The sequence below is a fragment of the Episyrphus balteatus genome, chromosome 3, assembly GCF_945859705.1.
Source record: "Episyrphus balteatus chromosome 3, idEpiBalt1.1, whole genome shotgun sequence".
Lineage (NCBI taxonomy): Eukaryota > Metazoa > Arthropoda > Insecta > Diptera > Syrphidae > Episyrphus > Episyrphus balteatus.
In genome coordinates, this window is record NC_079136.1 from 56,296,138 (window position 1) to 56,320,622 (window position 24,485).

General features: G+C 29.9%; 1 protein-coding gene across 2 annotated transcripts in view; it reads right to left on the reverse strand.

Annotated features, from left to right (window-relative positions):
* Positions 1-8,778: 8,778 nt before the first annotated feature.
* The window catches only part of LOC129914402 (rho GTPase-activating protein 7), a 121,093-nt gene continuing 105,386 nt past the window's right edge, over positions 8,779-24,485 (reverse strand). Inside the window, exons 7-14 of one of the 2 annotated variants that reach the window (XM_055993630.1) lie at positions 15,886-16,037; positions 14,264-15,178; positions 14,050-14,207; positions 13,402-13,994; positions 12,864-13,347; positions 12,533-12,802; positions 9,347-9,526; positions 8,779-9,275 (exon numbers count right to left, since the gene is read on the reverse strand). In XM_055993630.1, the coding sequence (XP_055849605.1) occupies positions 9,161-9,275; positions 9,347-9,526; positions 12,533-12,802; positions 12,864-13,347; positions 13,402-13,994; positions 14,050-14,207; positions 14,264-15,178; positions 15,886-16,037 (2,867 nt within the window). In that variant the 3' untranslated portion in view covers positions 8,779-9,160. The remainder of the gene's footprint in view (positions 9,276-9,346; positions 9,527-12,532; positions 12,803-12,863; positions 13,348-13,401; positions 13,995-14,049; positions 14,208-14,263; positions 15,179-15,885; positions 16,038-24,485) is intronic. The other variant, XM_055993631.1, reaches the window with a different exon arrangement.

Below are 24,485 nucleotides of genomic sequence, written 5' to 3' on the forward strand. Positions count from 1 at the left end.
AGAAAATAAATTGAACTTTATTATTAAAGGTCAAAAAGTCCCCTTTTTAAGCATTCAGAGGACTTGGGGCACCTCAAAATGAAATTATTTAAAAATTTTAAGTATACAGTTTTGTTCGTTTATAAATGGCGCAACTTTTTATTACTATGCCAATTCGAAAATAAAAAATTAAAATAAAATCGCTTCACCTTAATACTCATCACTTTTTTCGGTATAAATGCCCATATTTCCGCAATTCGACCGAAAGTGAACTGGCATCACTTTTCAATTTCACGTGAAATTGATCTTCGATCGATTTCGAAAACTTCGAAAATGCTTCGAACTGTCAAAACTGAAGGATCATCCATTTTTATTTTGTTTCTAAAGTTAAATTACTGCTACTTTGAAAATGGATACAATTTTATTGGCAACTTTACTGAAAAAAAGCAGAATTTAAAAGAAAAAATAAGAAGTCACATTTTGCGAGACTTGTAGGTAAGTGAAATGCAGAACATGGGCGATATTATTGCAAATTTTCAAAGAAAAATGAATTAGATAAAGTGTAAAGCGAATGAGGTTGCCAACACAGAGGCATGATATTCATGCCTTATGTGTTTTATGTATTTTGTATTAAATTAACAACAAATAAACATTACAAAACAATAAAAATATAAGTTTTGATAATATTTTGTCCAAAAATTGGAGATTCATTGAAAAAGATACCAAGTTCACAAGCAGAAACAAAGCGAATTGAATTCGATCAGAAAATCGAAATGAGCGAAAAAATGTAGAACTCCTAATTTCACTATCGGCAACGCAAGTGAATGCTCAAAAAGGAAATGCAGAACGTAAAAGTCTCAAAAACTAATTTTCAATTAAATTCGTTTGATGTTTAATGCGATATATTTTTTAATAATATGTTCCTTTTTTAATATAAATCAGAAGCACAAACTGGAATTTGCTTAAATAAACTATTAGTTTGTTGACCACTAAGATATTGAGATATAAACAATTTGTATTTCCAATATCTTTGAGAAAAATATTATTTTTGAAAAAAAGTAATATACTCAAGACAATAAAATACAACGTGATGGCATAAGAAGCTTTGCTAAATTTAACGGTGATGTAATTCGACGTCAAAACAACAAACAAATTATTTGAAGAATTCTGAATTGGACTAAAATCCTGAAAATCCCAAACCTCAACGTCAACTAAGGCACTTACAACACAAACAACCATTTTATAATTTGGGGGGGGGCTCGATCATTTGAGCTGCCTCTAAATCTCTACGATTTACGAAGAAGTTTCAGTTAATCATGTAGATTATGATGAAATCAGCTAAATAGTAACATTATTTTGGAGGCTGGGGGGGGCTTGAGCCCCCTGAGCCCCCCCCTCAATACGCCACTGTTCCCATTATGTCCGCAGGCCAAACATGAACAAAAAATGTCACATAGTGCACAACATAACACAAAAACCTCTAAACCAGCAGCAGAGCCGCCAACCCATTAGCAGCTTTTTACATTTTCACCCCGGACCCAGGAATCCCTTAGAAGGATGGAGGCCATATACAAAAACCAGGAGAAACACTATTGTCAACTAAAATCATCGCAATGACATCGTCCTCTACGTTTCAGTAGTCGCTTCGTTCCTATTCGTTATTCCTGTATATTGCCAAAATGCCTTTGGGCCCCCCACGAAACACAAGAAAGCCATTAGTGTTGGCCTTTTTGGTTGTGAGTGCTGCGCGCGGAATTCGACAATTTAAATATTGCAATAAACAAACCTCGCAGCATGGCAACATGCCGTACAAAGATGCACCCCAGCCGACAATCGCGAGAATATCGACACAATAGCCAATGATGAAGCTGGAGACAGTGGCAGAGTGTTATTGCACCAGCAAGCCAACTACAAGCTCACGCATACCGAAAAACATGACTTACCTGGCCCCGGTGTGATGCTAAGGACAAGTAGAAGCAACAAGTTTGGCTGACCAAAGAGCAACGCAAAATAACGTCAAATGTTTCGTTCGTAAAACAAGTGGAGAGGCTAAGGTAGGTACCTAATATTGGTACTTAATGGTAACTTGACCAGAAGAACGCGTTTATTAGTCGCTTTTGATGGCGGAGAGGCTTAATTAAAGGGACTACCACCACGACAAGGACACACGGTGCGATTCCAATTATGCAAACAACACCCGGGCAATCCTTTGATTGAAGCACAGTCGCATTTAATTAGCGTGAAATATTTGTGTGTTTCCTTTTATTTTAATTTTAAGGTTCTTCTTCTCATTGACTGTACTTGAATTTCCAGCTAACTTCCGATACGAAAGGGGAACCATTCGAAATAAAAAAAAAAATTGAATTCTTATTTAATTACTTTGATTTTTAAAATCGACTTCCTTCCTTTTCAGGATTAAAGAATTGAGAAAGTATACATATTTGAAATTTAACGGTTCGCTATACCACCTAAAAGTATGCAATGATTAATTTTACTATGAAAAATAACATTGAATGCCTTACGATATGCAATCATTTTATGATTCATCTGACTTTTCAATACAGAACACTCCCAAAAGTAAGCTAGTAGTTTATGATTTTACTGGATATGGTAAGTTAACAGTGCTCCCACTTTATTCTTTTTGTTATTTGAATACGATTTATCGAAAGGTAGTTACAAAGAAGAAAATATACACATACGAATTTTTCCGAAAACATAGTGAAGAGATTAAAGAAGTACATTATTCAATAGGGTGGGTCAAAAAAATGGAAATTCGTTTTTTTGATTTGGTACTTCAAAAACTCGATTGCTAGACACCTCTAGAATATACTTACCAAATATGAGCTCTTTATCTTAATGGGAAGGTCCTCCGCTTTTCAATTTTCCATTTTTACATCAAGCTTCTACCAAAAAAAATATAATTTTTTTATTAATTGACTTTTTAGCCAATTTTTTTACATATTCTTGTAGAAAATTGAACGCTCTACAAAAAAGGTTAAATACACTTTTTTGAATTATTTAACCGTTTAGTAGATATTTGAGGTCCAAAAATCGAGAAAATCTTTAAAAATTCGTTTTTTGTTCTTAATTTTGTAAAAAATTGAAAAATTATAATAATCAAACGCGCATGACATATTCTTGTAGGAAACAGATTGTTCCACAAGAAAGGCCTTAATAATTTTTTTCAATAATCTAGCCATTCTAAAGATATTCGAGGTCAAAGTTAAAAAAAAAAATATGAAAACATTTTTTATTTTTCAAAATTTTCGAATTCACTGAAAATTCAATATTTTCAAATTAGCAAGATGCTTTATTGTAGGGACTTAAACGTTCTATAAAAAGTTCCTTGGCAGCAAATTAATAATTGCTTTAACCGTTTAGAAGATAATCGTATTCAAATCGCAATGCATACTTGTTATAAGAAAACTATTGAAATCAGTGGGCATTGGTTTGGATACGAATATCTTCTTAACGGTTAAAGCAATTAATTTGCTGCGTATAATACGTATAATACGTGCCCTCGTATTTTTTTAGGCACCCTGATGTATTTATCATTAGTTGGTCGCTAATACTATTCAAGTAATATTTTTTGAGGCACCAAGATATAATGAAATTTTTCTTTCAAAAAAGCAATTTATTTCTTTGGGGCCTCTGAGGTAATATTTTTTTTTTTTAGATGAAATTTTATGGCTACCAATTCATTATGCATTACATTGAAGAATATTATTTGTCTCTCTTGTGGCCGAAGTGATTCATGTCAAATATATTATCTTTTTGCTACGTTACTTTTATAACCAGTAGCCTTCTCTGAAATGTCGCCCCTGCTTAAGGTTCAAGTTACTAGAATTCTTAGGACTTTTTATATAGAAATTTAGGAAATGTAGGTAATTATTGTAGGTTTGCAAAAGCAGAAACAAATTATTTGAAACACATACAAATTGTGTTTTCAAATGAATAAATTGCCTCCAAAACAAGTATGCAACTTCATTTCTTTTATTAAGAATTGCAAAATCGTTAAAGCCGTTTTTATAAAAAACTATTTTTTTATAAATAATTCGTTAAAAAAAGGTTTAAAATAAAATTGGTATGCAAATTTGTAAAAATCAACATCTAAAACCAAAATTTAAAAAAAATCAATGTCAGGTTTTCAAAAATTTGATTTTTCAAAAAAAAAAAATTTCCAATTTTTTTTTTTTAGATCCATAAATTATTTTTTTCAAAATTTTATTTTTGGCTTATATGGCATTCGCACTTTTAATTAACCTAAACACAAATTAGTTTCACCTTTTAACAAATATATTTCACCCTTTAGCAAATATATTTCACCTTTTACCAAATATAATTTAACTAAAAGCAAATCAATTAAACCCAAAAGCAAATATAATTAAACTAAAGCAAACTGTTTAATTATTTAGCAAATCTATTTAACTAAAACACAAATTTATTTCACCTTTAAAATGAAAAATGATAGTGATAAAGTTTTTTTTTAATAACGTTAGTCCGTTTGCTGACATTGGAATAAGTAGAATAATGTCAATAACATTGCTAGGGCAATCTACTTTTATCAATTTTACTTCAATTACCTACTGCAACCAAGTTATGGTCCCTGTTAATCTTTCGTTTAAGTCGTCCGTCGTGCTTATTTTTCGATTAAAGAAAATGTCTTTTTTTCTTTTTTGGGCTATACTTACTGTGACCATATTTCTGGAAGCCAAACCCGGGACGGATAAAAAATTCGTTGGATCGTTTTGAAAATATTGATTTAAAAAAAAAAATTAAAAAATTTTTTAAATGAGTTTTCATAATTCTTCCTTTTTATTAAGATTTCCTAAACGATTTTATGGGAGCGTTTTTGTTGAAATCATTTAAGTCGTTTACGAAATCAGAAATCAAGAAAATGGTTTTTTAATATTGTCTGTTAATAACTTCTAAAAAAATATTTTTTTAATCAAATTCGGGAGAGCTGTTTTTTAACATTTTTATTTAAATGGTTTTGAAATTGTAAGAACCTTAACACAATTTTTAACATGTCCTTAAAAGTTTTGAAACTTATCTGGGTTCTTTACTCTTCCATATGTTGTTCTTTATTCGAAAACATTTTTCCTGGTGTAGCAACCTGACAAACAGAAGCTGGAACTAAATAATTGACGAACATTTAAAAAAAACTAAAGCCTAGTTTAGAGGAAAAACGAAAATTTTCATACAAAACCAGCACAACGAAATCGTAAACGAAAATTTAGCTTTTCGTTGCACAGTACGCAGCTTAGGCAACGAAATTCTTACCTGTGCAAGAATATATGGAGAGTTTATAATCGTTTTTTTACTTTGGAGACTTAAAAAATGTTTCGTTTTGCTTCAGCAGCGTACTAGAAAAATTTTAATTTCCAACCACTGTTTTCTTGTTTTCCGTACAAAGTATTTAAAATATTAAATACAAAAATCAGAGAATGTGCAAATACGGGACAATCACGGGACAAATTACAAAATACGGGACACTTATACGTCCCGGGTTTCTTAAATAAAAACCCGGGACAAGCTGTAGAAATACGGGACAGTCCCGGGTAAACCGGGACGGATGGTCACCGTAGCTATACTATAAGGCCCATTTCACACATCGCCGAGAACCGTCTATCCGGCCCGGATACACGGTTTTGTCAAAAAATGAGTATCCTTTCACACACACCCGGCAGCCGGTCGGTTGCAGCTGCAGAAGAAACAAGAATTTTTCTTGTAGGTTTCACTTCGACTTGATGTTGATATACCTAAATAGAAAAAAAACAACCCCTTCCTTACCTCACAATATAAAAACACAAAACAACCCTATCTTACCTCACAATACGAACTGACATCAAAATATAAAAAAAAAAACAAAACAACCCCTTTCTTGACTACAGCACATGAGAAGGAAACCAGAACGGCAGCTAAGTTGAAGCAAAGACAAGAGAAATATATATTTCTTCTGTCTCTGGTTGTAGTAAGCGCATTTGGTTTCATTTCGGCAGCCGAACCGTGTACACGGTTTCGGTTTCGGTTTCTACGTGTGAAGGCGCCCATAAGATTGTGTATCCTAGCAACCGTGTATCCGGGCCGTTTATCCGGTTCTCGGCGATGTGTGAAATGGGCCTAAGGGTTAGAGCATGTTACTTTTAATTTTTTCCAACATTACTTTTTCGGAAAAAAAACATTAAAAAACATAATTTTTTACGGCGATGTAACTCAGAAAGTATAGCTCGCATGAGGAAATGAGATATGGGAGAAAGAAAGATAATCGTATTTTCGAACCGAAAAAATCAAATTTTCTGTGCTACAAGTCGTTTTCGAGATATTGAGAGTAACAATTTTTTAAATAGCGGATGTCCCACCCAACAAAAAATTACTTAAACTGAGATTTAGGTACACTGAAAATAAACCCCTCTCCAAAACTGCATCAAATCCTAGGTGGAGTTTCTTTTGTTGTTAGATTTTTCCATATTAACTGAAATGCACATTTTGTTTATAGGGTCTTATTGTGGTTTTTGGGGTGTTTCGTTGATTTTAGTGCTACGGACAGCTTCTAATCCCTTGTTCATAGCTCGATACCAAAATCTTTTTCTAGATAAGGTTTAATCAGTTTGCGTTAAGTTTAAATAGGTTTGCTAAAAGCTTAAATAGTTTGCTTTAGTTTAATTATATTTGCTTTTGGGTTTAATTGATTTGCTTTTAGTTTAATTATATTTGCTAAAAGGTGAAATATATTTTCTAACAGGTTAAATATATTTGTGAAAGGGTTAAATAATTTGTGTTTAGTTTAAATAAAAGTGCGAATGCTATATTTAAATTGTATAAATGCTTTTTTAGAAAGAAATTGGTTGAAATCGAAGTAGTATCTAGTATTGGAGAAAATCGGAATTTAAACAAAAAACGTTTTTTTTTTGTATAAAAATTAGTTTTGAGGTTATGTCATAGTTTTTTTTTAGAAAATTTAATGCTCTATAACTTTAATGTTGACACAAAACTATGTTACTTTCCCAAAAAACGAGAAATATACCGAAAACTAATTAAATTAAAAATTACCTGAAATGACCTCCAAAATAATACTTAACTAAAAAAATTAGCTTATTATTATAACAATATGCCTGTTTTTTTACCAACTTTCCTGTACTAAAATTCACAGTTCTTTGCTGTCATGAAGTTGGTGGATCTCCTTTGTTTAAATCACAAGCTCTACCATTTTTTTTTTTGATATAGAAGAAGGAAGAAGTGGGTTGAAAATGTTCTGTAAATAAGGAAGGAAGTTTGGACACTATACGGTGTCTTTTGGTTTACTAATATTTACTATAGCGGTATTGTATTGCTAACTAAAATAATATTTGAGTTGTGTTAAGTTAGAACCTTCAAATTTTAAGTCGATATGGTGTCAGTAGTTCATTAAAAAAATGGAATATAAATCATTTTGTAGATTGGTTTTTACTAGAAAACATTTTGTTTCAATTTTTTTCAACTGTTTTTAATTTTCATGCCTTCAAAACTAAACATTTTTAAAATCTTTTTTGAAGGAACTAGGTACATACCTACATTTAATTTTGTAAGATCCTGTCCCCCCTTTGTATGGAAAGAAAGAGTCTTTATCGGAGACGTCTATATACCTTAACTCGATGAAAACTAAAAAATTGTTGTTTACTTAGAATATTGAAAAAAAAGTGCTAAAAAAATAGTAAAATCAATTTTTTTTTGATCGGAATTCTTCATATGATTTTCGTGATCCAAATGACTAAAAATTGGAACGCTTCCTACAATACTAATACAGTAGGTATTAATTAATAAAGCGGATTCAAATTATGTAGGTAAAAAACCCTTAAAATTTGATGATTAATTAGAAAATTTTTTCATCGTTCAAACAATTCAAATTCGACACAAGCCCGTTAACAAAGGTTTGTGTTTTCATTTTTGTTGTTACCATTGCATTATCACTACCTATACAAATTTATTTAAAAGTATAAACGAGAATAAATAATATGTAAATCAAATAAAAACAAATATTTTTTTGTTTAAAAATCGCCCTGTATTTCATTTTAAGACACATCTTAATACAACTAAATAATTAATTATATGCCTATGTATGTATAGTAATATATAATAATATGCTTTGTTTTCTCTTTTCCTAAATTACAAAACAAAAAAATTACAGAGTTTATTCTTTTCTTTTTTCAATTTTTATATTGTTTCTTAAACACTAAAGAATTAGTAGTTTTATTCTCTTGACATTTCAACAATTTGACTAGTTTCCATTTTTTTTAATTAAATTTTACCTTTGTATTAGTTAGTTATTAATTTTTTGTTTTTATTAATTAATTTATAATAAACCATTTATTTTGTAAGAGTGTTAACAATTAACAATCAATATAATCAATATTTAGAATGTGAATTACAATAATAATTACAAATATATATATTTATTTTTTGTTTTGTATATTTAAATTCTTTTTTATCTATAAACTAACAGTTATATAAGTAATTTTTTATTTTGTTAAATTGTTACATATCCATTTTAATATTTTATTTTTGTTAAATCATTTCTTAAATTAATTTATTAAATTAAAAAAAAAAAAAAATAAAATATGTATACATTTAAGTTTATTATTATTATTATTATTATTATTTCACCGGCTTAAAATTTGTTATATTTGTGATATTTGAAATTTGAGTATTTGGGTTTGTAAACTTATTTCTAAAATAATAAAGAAATAAAATACATTTTTTACAAAAAACCATAAATAAAAAAAAAATAAAAAAAATATTTATTTATATTTAAAATTTGTATTTACAAGTAAAATACTTTCATTTGCATATTTTTCATTTTGTTAAATGTTTAAATTTGACAGAAAAAAACATTAAATAAATAGCTTTTTTAGATGTCAAAAATGACAGCTCCTCAATATTGGTCCTCATATCAATATATTATAATTTTTGTATTATTTCTGGGATTTTATTTTCATTTTTTTTGTTTTGTTTTTAAATTTAATTTCATGGACAAAAGTCCAAAGTAAATGCCATTTTGAGACTTAAGTTGTCATTTTGAAACGCATTGTACATTTACATTTTTTTATGTAAGTTTTTTTTTTTTTAAAGTAGATAAATATATTTAGATTTTTTGTTTAGTGATGTTTTTTTTAGTAAGACTTAATTAATTTTTAAACTACAATCACACTTTACTTTCAGGACCTTCAGCTATATGCCTAAAGGCCAATTTAATCTTTGATAAGTAATGCGAGCAAATATGTCCATAGCTCTTATTATACCATTCTGGTGTTTTACCCCTGAAAAATAAAAAAAAAAATAAAATTAAATTAATTAAGAAATATTTAAGGTGTGATTGGTTACAACTTACTTTATATCGACCCTGGCCAAATGCATTACTCTTGATCGGCCACTACCACATGGTTCGATAAGGTATCTCGAGGCAAGGACAACTCCACGCACGCTACCAAATACTGACTTTGCCTTTGGGTGATCAATTGAAGTTTCCACTATTACACAAGCTCCACGAGGCAGATCGGTTTGCCAAGATCTAAAATATAAAAATAGTCAAAAAAAAAATAAGTTGGGTAATTACATTTTCCAAGACCAAGACATTTTCTTAAAAAAAAAAAAATTATCGCCAAACAGAAGCAAATAGAAAATAAAATCAAAATCGTTCTTTACATATAAATGATATTAAGATAGTTACAATACGTTATGTATCTATTCAAAATGAGTAATTTGATTAAATGAAGTTTGATATTGATTGATCTGGTAATAGCTTAGTTCCATTGGAATACTTTGAAGAACTTCAAACTTAAAGAAAGTAATCGCTACAAACAAGTTTTTCGTAGAATAAAAAACCTGTTCAAAAATACAATTTTAACTTTTTGATTAATGTATAACTCTTTTTTTTTAAATTATTGTAGGTACATAAATTTTACTCAAATAGACCTGAGTATACTGATATGGGAACACTACTTTTGAATGAAAAACTTTTTTTAGATTCAGCTTTTCAAAAACAAAATGGGATTTCAGACTTAGCCCTGATTTTTCAATCGTCAGTTAGTTAGTTATCAGAAGAATGAATGTCAATATAAAAAAAAAAACTTTTAATCCTAGGAATAAGCTCGAACTGAGGTTTATCTGACTACACTGGTCTGCAAGGAAATCCTCCTTTTAATAAAACTACTTTGCTAAAGAATTTTTGTATGCTGATTCCGAATCCGAAGTCAGAATTGATCTAGCACGTCACGTTTTTTAGATATTCCCGTTAGAAAATCTCAAAAACCCATGTTTTGCTGTTTTCGAAGAAATATTTTGGCATAATGTAATATTTTTCAATTAAAATTGTTACGGTTTATAAAAGAACTTATTTTTTTCTTTCAAATTCAGTTTCAATCTTCTCAATATCTCTTTTCTTCTCCGAGATATCTTAATTTAAGTAAGTTTAGTAGGTTTGGCATATCTTATCATAAAAAAACTGATCTATAAAAATTAATATATCTTTCTCCCTAGAACAAAAATATACTTTTCTAATGGACTTTAGTGTGTTGATTTTGAATCCGAACTAAAAAAATTTCGGTCAGCTCTGGTTTGTGAGATATAGTAGTTTTTATTGAGATTTTCTAAGAAAAAACTTGATTTTGTGATACTTTAATGCGAATATCTTAAAATCATCACGTGATAGAAATTTTTTGACTTCGGATTCTAACTTAGCACATCAAAAACTATAAGAAAAGTATACTTTTGTTTCTAGGAGAAACAAATCTGAAACTTTACAATGCAGTTTATCGAATGGTTTATTACAAATAAGATATTTCTAAATAGATAAATAGTATATAAAATTACAAAACACGTTAAAATTTTGTCTAATGTAGTTTATTATGGTTTTCTTTACATATTTGACTTTTTAAATATAATGGGCGTTGATATTTTACATTTTCCTTAATTAAGGTGTTTTTGTTCATGTTGGATTTACTAAAAAGTAAAGGATTTCGATATTTCTGCTTTTTTTTATAAATCAGTATTTTAAAATATGAGTATAAACATTATTGTAAAAAGACATATTTGGTGTCAATCGATAGGCCATATTACGAGGAATAAGTCCTCCAAATTTGAGCTCAATGCTACAAATAGTTTTAATTTTGCAAGAGTTCAAATAAATCTAAAAGGTTGATTTTTTAGAAACTACCCACATTTTTCAAAAATCATTTTTACAAAAATGGTACCTGATAGTCCTGAAGTCTAATCTTTCATAATATCAAAAAATTATTTGAAGGAAAAAAAAAGTTAAATTTTGCAGACCAGTGCTATTGGATAATGTTCCCTTAGTAAAATACAGAAAAAAAAATGGGTAGTGTACAAAAAAAAAAATATTGCAGATAATATTCGGGATTAGGTACTATCTATTTGAAAAATACTTTTTTATTTCGAAAATTGCGTGGAGTTTGAGTTTGGATTGATTTTGTTATAAGTTCATTGAACATAAAATTCAAAACAAAAATTGAACAAAAAATTTGTTGACTCTTAAAAGAACCATTTTTAGAATAAAAAGTTATTTTCATCAATAATAATAATATATTAAGAAAAACTGGTTTTGGGAAAATTATTTGACGAACAAGTTATTCTGAGCATCTGTGAAATTTTTCGTTCAATTAAAGTATGGTAAAGAAGTTAATAATACCACCTGACGTTAGGTAGTGCATTTTGGCACAGTTTTAATGACAAAACGCCATAATTTTTCATCCCTAGACTATTTTTGAAATTATTATTTCAAAATATTTAAATTACAATTTAACTGCCATACATGAGTACCTACTTTATCTAATTTCTGGAAGAAGCAATCTTATTTTCTCACAACTACTATGTCTGAAACAACAGAAATTTGCTTCCCCAACTAAATTTTGAATAGCTTATTTTTGCTTATTAGCCTTTTTTACCATTTTTCTTTCAATTTAAAAAAAATCCTTTAACTTACACTTTTTTCTTTTTTTTTTCTTTTTTCTTTCTTAACAAGGAGAGAATTAAAATAAATAAAACTTTTGACAAATCTGCAATGTAGATTCTAAAATTGTCAAGGCTCTACTTGAAGAATTTCGTTATTTTTACTGAAATCTTTATAAAATAGCAATTTCTTTTAAATTATATAAAAACAAAATGAAAACTGTTACATATATTTTCTATAAAACAAAAAGTTTTTCTTCAAAAATTAGTAACTCTTGGTTCATATTAAAAAAGCAAAAAGAATATCAAATCTGGAATGATGTTTAGGTAAATCTCAATATGAATGGCTCGATTGAAAACTATTTCCGAGTTCAGAAATAAATTTTCACAATTATTGAGATTTGATAAAAAAAAAAAAATGAATATGCTTGGAATTTACTTAAATAACCCAGTTATATAGGAAATTTCATAATTTGTAATATTCGTAAACATAATTTCTTGCTTTGCTGCTATAAAATGCATCTTAATAAATGAAACTTTTTTGAAACTTAAACTTAAACTTATTCTCAAACTTCATGTGTTAAAAAAACTAATCCTCGTTCCAGCCTACCTTAGCACACAAAAGTCCGTCCAAATTTGTCCATCGAAGACATACTGGAATATTTCAGTTCTTTCATCTAATTTCTTTATAGTTTGACTTTGTAGAAGATTAACATCCCACGACGCCCTTTGTTTAAGGACATACTCCAGCACCTCTCGAGGTGGTCCCTCCACCTCTGTTGTACATCGCCACAAACGCAAAGGATGACCATCGCCAACCTTCTTGTAGGCAATATCAACATTTGGGTCTAAGGATCCTGTACTAAACCATCCGCGAGACCTACAAAAATACATTCTTTCCCTAAGATTTGTCCTTATTTCAGGTTATACAAAATTTATACTTCTCTCTGCCTTCCTTGATGGTGGCATTTGTACATTCATACAAATAACCCCGCCAATTGTGAAACTGCATCCCTTCTCCTAAAGCTTCTAACGGTACTGGCTTAGATTCTTCCATATATCCAAAATTACATTTGGATATCCTCTCCCGAGAAGCTGTAAAAATCTGCCGATAGTTGTCAATCATAAACGACAAACACTCATGTGATGCTTTAGCTTCGGAAAGTTCTTTAGCATCTGGAATGCCAGCGTTCTTTTTTCGCCTTGGCGAAGCCGCAACCGAAGTACTTCCCATTGAGAGACTATTATGGAACAAAGATGGCGCTAAACACACAGCCAAGTTATTAGCTGTCATTTGATTATACTGTGAGTTATCAGCGACCAGAGTGAGGAACTCAAGAAGAGCATAGAGAATCTCACGGTTCTCATCGGGCAGTAATAAAACAGCACATTGGACTGCATCCAAACGTACATCGAGTGGAAGATCTAAAAGATTGATATTATTTAGCTTAAGTTCGGGAAAAGGTTTTAAAAACTTACGTTGAAATATCGCTGCAAATGTCTCTGACATCTTTGTTGTCAATAAAGACTCGGGTAGGTCCCGGAAATACTGTTTCACCATATCAGCCACATCGTAGGCTTGCTGGGTGTCAAAGACATCCATACACTCGCCAGATGATTCCGCCACCTCAACACGCTCTTTGAGCTTGAATATTCTCGACTTAACTCCAGACTTACGGAACAAACCAATCTGATCTAAAGCATTCAATTGAAGCCATCGAAAAGCTGCTCTGACTGGCATTGGGAGAGTTTGTCCCGTTCTTTGGAGAGTTAGAAGAATTGGAACTCCAAAGACCTTTTTATCCTTATAGTCAGGCATTTTGATCTTCTTTATGAATTTTGGCAACTCCCAATTCCATCCTGAACGATGTGTGGGGCAGTACCGTTCCATATAACCGGTTAAAATGGCCAAAGCAAGTTTGCGAATAATCTGCAATTGGCCACAAGACATTGCCGCAAATGACATTCCTTCGGTTTTTTCTGTTTCAACTTTGCGAGTGAAGCATTTTTTGAAGATCATGTGTGGGCGTTCTTCTTCTTGGAAACTATGCCATCGGACAACAGGACTTTTACTAAAATGATACAAATTTTAAAGAAATTCTGAAAAAAAGCTATAAAAAAGCTTACCTGACTATCTTCACATTTTCAGTGTCACTCTCAGAAGTCTTGTGATCTTTTCGCACCTGTGATCGGGTTCGAAAACTAGCTGATCTGAAACCATCTCGTTTCTTCGAATCCTTTCCGAGATTCAATGATCCACCACGAGTGAGCTTTTTCACTTTCATCTAAAAGAATTAAAATTTAGAGCTTTTGTGCTTTATTTTAATGACCCCAGACTCACCTCTGTAGTGTTCGAATTGGAATCCTTGAAGACAAACTTTCTGCCTTGATGGCATTCAGAATCGGAATGTGTACCAATATCATCGACCTTGCCAGTTCTCTGGAGGAATCTTCTCGACTTTGATGGAGCTTTTCGCAGAGACAATGTAAGCTTTCCACCGCCAGTCGACGAGGACTCCTGACTATCACTGTAATACGATGATGAATCATCGGATTTGCCCTCTCTCAGATGTGGCATTGGAGGAGCACCAAAAAAGTGCAATGGACTGGTTCGCATTGATCGCGGTGTCGTGGGTGTTCTCTTCGGACTAGCTATCCGATTTGGGCTAAGGAAATTGTCACTTTGCGATGGAACTTTCAAGTCATGTTGATTGAGATGATGATGTTGGAATAGAGGACTTTTCGGGTACATGTGCATTGGGCTAACTGCTGAAGGTGAGGGTGGTGTTGAGTAGACTGCATCCGGCTTACGGACAACTCTCTGACCTAGCTGTGATAAGTCTAGAGCTTGAGGGCCACTTATAACAATACCCTCACGATTTTGACGTTTCCTTCGACGTGACTTGATCGATTCGACTCGTCGAAGAAAAGCTTTTGCACCATCTTTTAAGCGTTCGCTACCAGTACGTCGCAAACGTACCGCCGATGAATCGGAATCATTCTGTTGCGTTCCATCGGCTTGTTCATTTTCATTTGGCATAGAGAGATTAAGAGTTTCACCAGCAATGTCATAGGTATCGTCATCTTCGAATCGATCGGGTGAGGATTCCTTCGAAGAGCTTTCGTTTTTATCCTGTGATGTGAGTTTGGTGGGGAGTTCGAGGCCCATTTCGCCGATGCGAGACCAACGTCGAATGTGTGGCTGGAATGTCCAATTCTCACTTAGAGCACAATTTTCATCGTCTGAATCTTCTTTCTGCAAAGAGAGACGTACAAAAACTTTAAAAAATGAGCTTTGAATATAAAAAAAAGCTTTTGACATAGAATTTAGAAAAAAGCTCATTTTATAAGTCTAAAAAACCAAGATAAAAAGTTGTTTATATCTTTAAACAAAAGTTGATTTTAAATGTGAAAAAGCTTTTTATTTATGAGTAAAAGCTCTTGATTTGAACTTTCAAAGGAACATTTCTTGAAATAATCAAAGAACATAAAATTATCAAGAATACAAATCTTAAACAAATTAGGGATTTGAAAGCTTTCTGAGCTTTTCATTTTTTTTTTGGAGCTTTTAGTAAAAAAGTTACATTACATGCAGGTATGTGGTATCAAGTGACCCAGTTTTGTGGATAAGACACGCGAAAAAGGTTCTCACTCAAAAATTTTCTACTTCGCTGTGTACTTTTTAAAATCTCGAAAGAGCTTTTTGTTTTTAATTAACTTTAAAAGAAGAGCTTTTTTCAAAATATAGATTTACATATATTTCCTTTGGTGATAAAAAAATCTTACTTAAATATATTAAAAGCTTTGGTGGACCAAAATTAAGGTTTAAAAGCTCCTTCAAGTGCCTTAAAATTGACATTAAGCTCAAAAAGTTTTTTTTTTTTTTAATTATAAGCTTTATAAGTTTTTATATTTTTTGTACAAATATGAAAAACTAAAACTTAGTTGAAATTCTTTACTTACCTGTGGAGTGTGTGATTTATGACTATTATCCAATCGCATTGTGGCACATCGGTTTAATATACATAAACGCCGATATAGCGACTGCAATGGATCATTCTCCAAATTTGTATGATCTTTGGCAACATTTGTCAGATCGATAGGAAATTGATGATCTAAAATTAAAAAAAAAAAAATATTTAAATCATTAAAAACAAAACACAAAAATATTATTTGTTTAATAAAAAAGCATTCTTATTCAAATTTTAACTGATCTCAAGTGATCTTGGGGAAAAAAAGAAGAAAAATAAACATTTGATATGGCTTCTGGTTTTCGAAGTAGAAATTTGTATACGAGCAATGTAGGAGGTCAGACAAATTTATTGATAATACAAACAAAGAAGTTCTATTTGCCTACTCATTATATGGTCAATTAGGTTTGGGGCCGAAACCAAAAATTTGTTTAGATTGTTTTGATTTGAGAAAGTGTGAAAGAGCAAAGAAAACATTTATCAGGAAGTGTGAAACAACTTAGTTCCATTGATAATAACTAGAAGGGGCACTGGTAGTATGTTTGTCAAATGCAAATACATACCACTTGTCCCTTAAATCCTCGTTCATCTCATCTATACAAATTATAAATTATAAAAAAAATCAAAGTTTCAAACGAAATTTATTTGGTGGTGTACAAAGAATTGATACAAAAAAAAAAAAAAAATAGAATGGTCGAAATCGAAAATTCTAATTTATTTTTAATTTTGCTAAATACAGTGTTGAGGTATAAGAGACTTTTTAATTGATTAAAATTTCCAAAAAATACATAATGTTTTTTTTTTTTATATCAATGAATTTGTTCCAAAATAATACTAAACTTCAAAGAATTTTGCTTTGGCTAAACCTACTTTTTATTATTTTTCTGAGAAAGTATACATTTCGTCAATTTGAATACAATTTAAGCTTTCCCAGAATGCAGAAAACATTTAAGGGTAAAGTATTGCAAATTTTCTAGCAAATTTTTTCTCTTACAATTCAAAGCAACTTAATTCTTTTCATACACAAATAAATTACGTAAACGAAGTCGTGCACATTTGTATTTATTTTAATTACAAAATATGTTTGTTTTCTATCAAATAACGTATAAACAAAACGGAAGCACTTTGAAATTTTAAAATTTTTTGTACACGAAACGTTTTCGTCTGAACTGAATTCCCAAATAAATTTTATACGAGAAAACAAACAATGCATACAAAAAAAAAATACTTTCTCAATGAAATTTTAAAGTTTTTTTTCTGTGAATTATGACGTTAGTTACATACTTGAAAATGTGTGAAAGTGCAATATTTATAAATATTTTTTATTTTTATTTATCAAATCATTAAAACATGTATGTTTCACACATCTTTTATGTTGAAACATTTTATTAGTGACGTAGATTTTTCGTATGTTCAAATGTTTAACCTACGTCACAGGTAATTAAGTAGAAGAGCATCAAAAGCTTTCTAGTTGAGTACCATAATAATGATGAATCAGTAGAGATATCGATGGGTAATTAAACAGAAATATTGAGGTGAATCTTTATGAGCTATTTTTGTATCTATGAAAATACGAAGATACAATTTGGTTTCGGTTTATTGCGTATTGTGTGAATAGCTACAGATATAGAGCACAATTGAATACTATTCAGTGAATAGTAAAGTTATAACGTATGTATAACACTATCTTCATTTAAAATTTAAGGGAAGGATGTGTTTTCTCCGTTATTTTAAACAAAGAAATTAGGAAATCATAATCAATATCATACACTCCGCCTCACTAGATTAAAAATATTTTTTTTTAAAGTTTGACGATATTTTCAAAATCTGAAAATTAATTAATTAAATTAATTAAAAACAAACTTTACCAGAAAACATGAGAAATTGCTAAAATGAGAGAAAAAATGAGAAACTTGAAAAATAAACGAAAAACCATGTTTTGTTATACCTATTCTAAAATTACTTTAAAGAACTTCCGAATGCTGAATAAAGTTACTTTTTACCGACTTCCAAAAAGGAGGAGGTATTCAATTCGTCTGTATTTTTTTTTTTTTTTTTTTTATGTTTGTTACCTCATAACTTTGGACTAAGTGAACCAAAATTGATAATTCTTTCTGTAATGGAAAGCTGGTGCCTGCAGTGTGGTCCCATTTCAGTCCCATTTCATTCAGTTATTGCCATATAAACTATTAAAAAAACCATAAAACCCAGTTTTGATCCATGGAAGTCGGTGTTGTTTTTTTTGATAAAAATTATTATTAATGCTGAATGCAAATTCCCAAATTAAGAATGAATCCAAAAGTTCTTAAGAAAATTTTTGTTGAAAGTATTTTGACAGTTAGGTATTTGTTTATTTTTTAAACACGGGAAAAAAGTTTCGTTAGTTATACGAACTAAGAATCGGAAGGGTCCACAAACTTTTTTTTTATAGTAGAAGGGATTTTTTTCTAGGCAACGAATTCAGAATTATCTTGTATCAAAAACTATGACAATACCAATGAAAATTGATAAATGTGTTTCATTTACCATAAAAACTTAAAATCTAAACAGTCTAAAAAATATTTGTGTTCCAAAAATCTACTGTCTTTGCTATTCTGAATTGTAAATTAAATAAGTAAAAACATTTTTTTCGTGTAAAAGGGGGTTTCTTTTAATGGGAGGTGTGAGTTTTTGTAAAAACTAGGTAAGAAAAATAGTATTCATGGAAATATTACTACATTTGAGATAGAAACCGAAATATTAAGGTCTGATGCATTCACTTCACTATTTAAAGTCCCTTAAAAATTTATTGAAAAAATTGGTAGGATACTAGGTTGTTGAATTAGCTTAGATAAATTAGATAACATATCCTGTTTGTGTTTGATTCGTGTAGTACGTATTAGAACTTTAGTATAAAAGTTTTATTATTCTTGCCAACAATCAATTGAATGATCTTTCGAATTACCGAGTGTTTTGATATATTACATATTTTTATGTATTTTTTAAAGTAAAGGAAATCTAGTGATTTTGAAGTCAAATTTTATTTGGAGATTTTTAATATGAATAGAAATCGTTATTTTCCAAATCAAATTTTAATTAAAAATCTCAACATTCCGCCGATTAGAAAAAAACACCATTTCATATTCAAAATAAAGCAGAGCAAATCTGCAAAAATTTTTAAAGAAATCGATGATATGAATGAAAGAATGGTAGGTAATTGAACTCAGATTTTTGAAAAAAAAAAAAAATGATTGACAAAATTTTAACAAGTCGTTTTTAAAACTTTTTCGTAATATAAAATGCATTATTTTTTTCAAATTTTTTAGGCCACATTTATTATGATTTGAAATTATAAAAGGAAATGTCAATATGTATTATAGTTTATAAAAAAATTAAAAAGTATTTCATTTTCGAAGAACTGTTTTTAATAGAAGTTTAAAAAAAAAAATACCTTTTTTTTTTTTAAAGTTCAACATTTAAATATAAAGTTGTTTTTTATTTATTTAATAGCCCTTATTGTTGAAAGTTAAAAAGCAAAAGTTTGAAGTTCTTATTTGTCAAAATCTTTGAGAAAATCAATTATTTCAATGCAAAAATTCAATTTTTATCAAAAAAGCACTTTGAAATTGGAGTAATTTTTAATTTTAAAAGTGTGATATATATTATTTTTTGTGCTTCGGAATTCAACTGATAACATTTATGGCCAAAATTTATTTTTAAATAAATTCATATTTAATTAGAAAAAGTTTGGAAAAAAGTCATTTTAAATTTTTTTAATAAAATTATTTTTTTTTAATTCTGAGTTTGAGGACCATTTTTTCAAAAACTCTTACTAACATTTAGTGGATTTAAATTTAAGAGGTAAGAATAAGCTTTGCCGTTGTTTTCAAAATATTTTTTTTTGTGTTTGAAGTCAGATTGTGAGAAAATTGCATTTATCACTTAAACTATGGAAGATTGTCTCTTACTCTCTTTTATTTGTTTTCCTTAAATTACCTAGAGAATCTTTTGCTATAATTTTTTTTATGAAATTTAAGCAAAAAAATGGTTTTGTTGAAAAAAAAATTTAATTTTAATTTTAAAAAACAGTACGTCAACATCGGCAATTTTTAATCTATATTCTATAGTCCTTATAGTATTTTTAATTACCTACGTTTGAAAAAAAAATCGTCAATAATCGTTCCCTAATAATTTGCTTTAGTTACTCCACTAAATGTTTTTAAAACGAATTGTATTTTCGTATTTTTTTCTGAAACGTTTTAAAGCAGGTGTTTGAAAAATCAAAAAAATATTGAATTGTTGCCAGAGTTGAATGTTTAGTCTAATGTTGTAAGATTTTTTGTTCACGCCATGACTTTTAGGACCAATATCTTTTAAGAACATTTTTTTCATTACGTTGATTTAGATATTTACTATTCTTTGATAAAAATTAATTGTTCAAAATTAAAATTTTCTTCTTAAGTTTTTTTTTTTTTGTGAAAAAATTGCCTTTTGTGATATTTAGCAAAACAACTTACCAGATTTTCATAAAATATCTATCCAACTCCAAAAGAAAACCTTTTTTAAATATTTTTTCAATCATAGGTGTTTTTTAAAATCCATTAAATAGAAATGTAAACGTTAAATGGTGTGGGTTTCCACTAAGAAAAACTTGATTTTATCAATAAAAACAACGTAAAATTATCGCAATTTTAAATCACTATACCTAATCCACAATTATCGTACTAATTGTTTTTGAAAACATTTTAAAATTAGAAACATAAATTACAAATAATTTGAATTCAACCGTTAAAACAACACATTTTCACTGTGCGCACTCCTTTAAACTATTCAACGCACTCTCAAACGCATCCGAAAATCTAGCAAAAAAGCTATAAACCTCCTTTGCAATATGCAGAGAGTGCGTTGATGTGTATCCGCGTATCTAAGACAATTTGCATGTAGGAAATCTTGTTTCACCATTCGAATACACTTTTGTGTGTTTTCTTTAAATCAACAAAGGAGGAGAAAAAAAAATACAAACAGCACATAAAAAAAGATAGAAATTTTACACCCAGCACTATTCTCGAGATGAATGACCTAAACGTGCGAATATTTATTCCAAATTCGAAAAAAAAATATTTACATCGAATTCTATAATTATGACAAAGTTTCGGCACTTTTTCAAAAAGGGACGAATCTATAATAAATTAAAATTCAGGACAGACTTGAGAAATATTTTATATTTTTAGAGCGAACGCGGCGAGCGCTAATTTGTTGTGCTGATCCTGCGGCGATCAATCGCACAGACGAATCCGTGATTTCGGTACGAAAACTAATAATTTATGATCGCAAATATCTTTGAAAACCAAAAAAAAGAGTAAAGAAAAAAAAAAATCGAAAAAATCTCCAACAAACTCAGATCAAAAGAAATGAACAGACCTACTACAACAACAACAAAAACTACGAAAGACAGCAAAAAAAATTGGAAAAAAAATGTATTTCAAATAACAAATTTATTGGATCAAGATTCGCTGGATTAAGAAGGGCGGGCCGGTTAGATGGGATATCAATATAATATTGTATGTAAAGTAAAAATAGCAATTTTTCCATTTCCAGTGAAATGGACTTAAAAAAAAGTTGGGCAAGAAGTGGAATAACATTTTTATTGTGTATATGCATCATCATCATCGCAGATGATAGTGCAGCAATCTCTGTGTTACTATGAGAGTGTAACGCTCTGCTCTGTCAGTGGCACTATACCAAATACCAATAATTTCTCATATCTTCTAGAGACGTTGCGATTCTTCTCTGTGTGTTTGTAGCATGCATTTACGTCAGATTTGGGCCATAGAATTCGGTATGGGTATGACGCGCATTTCTCGAACCGAAATCGCCTTGAGCGAGGGGGTTATCATCGTTATAATGCGAAAGATGCGTGCGTATTTCATGTGTCGGTCGGTCGGTCGAACAACTCGTGAGCCGTGAGGAGGACGACTTAGGAGGCTTTGAGAATGTGGGTAGTGTTAAAAGAGATTGTCTTTATACTCTTGCGTGCTAATATTCAACTCCGGATAGAGTTGGACGCGGACATGCCACTGCTGCAGACTCTCTAATCCACTTGACCGTGAAAAATAAAACAAAAACAACACAAAAAACATTGAATTTGTGGTCAGATAAGCATTTATTTTTTTATTCCACCAGACATTCGAAAAGAAAACCAAAACAGAAAAATCAAAACGATCTTTTTGTGTGTATGGAAGATAAATTGACTTGGGGATTGGGGAATCCGCGATGTCAGAATGATTTTTATTTATTGATGATAATTTTTTTGATCAGGTTATCCAATTATTATTTGAGACAGATTTTGAAAACGATGTAGATAGGATTTTACATTGTGAAGAGTTTTTTGAAATATTAGTTGAATGCGTGTAATGAAGAGCGACGATTATTTAAATTTGGAGTTGTTTTCAAAACTCCACATACTTCTGAGAAATATGGTGATGGTGCATAATCAATAACCTTGCATTTTTAACTTATTCTATCGGATGCCTTGGCAGACATTTTTATATTTTATTGTTTTTTTTCCGGCATATGGACTTTGTCGTTTTTTTTATTTCTTCACAGGACAAATCCATTCTATGCCACCTTTTTTTTGAAAAAGTAATGCATCTTGAAAAATCTTAAAAAAATTTTTGATTTTTTTGCCATCAAATTAAAGATCTGGAAATTCTTAATATTGCGGTTATTATTGAATCCTCCAATAAATGACTTTTAATGACTAATGAAATGTCCATTAGGGTGTGTCACTTTTGTATGGCCGAAAAAAAGTACACTAATTTTGCAATGTAATAGTGATCAAAAATTTTATTAGGGTCTAAGGTTTAATAATATGTAAAAAAAAATTATAATATCGTTCGTCTTTGGCTCGCTCAAATCGGTTGAAGTTGTTGGAAAAAAACGATTTTATATGAAAAAATGATTTTTTTTCTTCGCATATTATTTCGCAGCTTCTTTACTAAGTGTTCAATTCCAACAAATATAAGCTTAAAAGTTTTTTCTTATAAGGATATATGTAATATATTTTTTTTTTGTATTCAAACGGCCGCACGGTTGTCCAAAATGACTTATCTCGTTGCAAAAATCATAACTTTTGAACGGATTGAGTTAGCGGTACAATTTTTTTTTTTATTTGAAGGACATTTCTAGGGCTGTTATACCAATGAATTTCAATAAAATTATTTCACAGGGTGTTTCGGAATCATCGGCCAAAAACAGATTTTCTTTAAAAAAAAAGTTTAAATTAAAATTGGTATGCCATTTTGTAGAAATCACTAATCCACATTTAAAAACAAAATTTCAAAAAAATACAACGTCACGTTTTCGAAAATTTTATTTTTCAAAAAAAAATTTCAAAATTTTTTTAAAAATCCAAAAATTATTTTTTTTGAAATTTTATTTTTGGCTTATATTTGAGTTATATAAGTGCTTCTTCACAAAAAGTTTCGTTGAAATCGAATAAGCCGTTTTGGAGAATATCGGATTTGAAAAAAAACGGTTTTATGGCAGGTACCGTAAAAAATCCATTCGGTTCCATTCATTAAGCCGAATAGGGTATGTGTACCAATCAATTGTTGATTCAAAATAAAAATATTTAGCTGCGCATGCTTGCGCACTGCCGAGATTTTGTACTTTGAAAAAAAATGAAGGCAGAAGGAACAGATTTTCTTTAAAAAAAATGTTTAAATTAAAATTGGTATGCCATTTTGTAGAAATCACTAATCCACATCTAAAAACAAAATTTCAAAAAAATACAATGTCCCGTTTTCGAAAATTTTATTTTTCAAAAAAAAATTTCAAAATTTTTTTAAAAATCCAAAAATTATTTTTTTTGAAATTTTATTTTTGGCTTATATTTGAGTTATATAAGTGCTTCTTCAAAAAAAGTTTCGTTGAAATCGAATAAGCCGTTTCGGAGAATATCGGATTTAAAAAAAACCGTTCTATGGCAGGTACCGTTAATAATGATTTTCCAAAAAAATTTTTTTCATTAGAAGATAGACCTTGTTTTCAAACTTACATTTGAATTTTTTAAACAAAATCGTTGGAGCCGTTTTTGAGCAATTACAGCTTTACTGAAATTGGTGTATGACAAGTACCGTTATTTTTGGCCCAAAAAAATTAATTCCAAAAACACCTCTGGAGGGTCTCCAAAAAATGCTACATACCAAATTTGAAGTCAATCGGTCCATCCGTTTAGGATGTAGATCCTTATACAGACAGAAAGACAGACGGACTTCCGGGACCAACTTTTTTGGCATTCTCTATAATCGTAATATCATGGAAAAGTGTAATCTGAACTTTTTTTAGATGTGAATTAGTGATTTCTACAAAATGGCATACCAATTTTAATTTAAATATTTTTTTTTTAAGAAAATCGGTTTTCGGCCGATGATTCCTAAACACCCTGTAAAACAATTTTCTTGAAATTCATTGGTGTAACAGCCCTGGAAATTTCCTTCAAATTAAAAAAAAAACTGTACCGCTACCTCAATCCGTTCAAAAGTTATGATTTTTGCAACGAGATAAGTCATTTTGGACAACAGTGGGCCGGCGCAATAAAAAAAAAAAAAC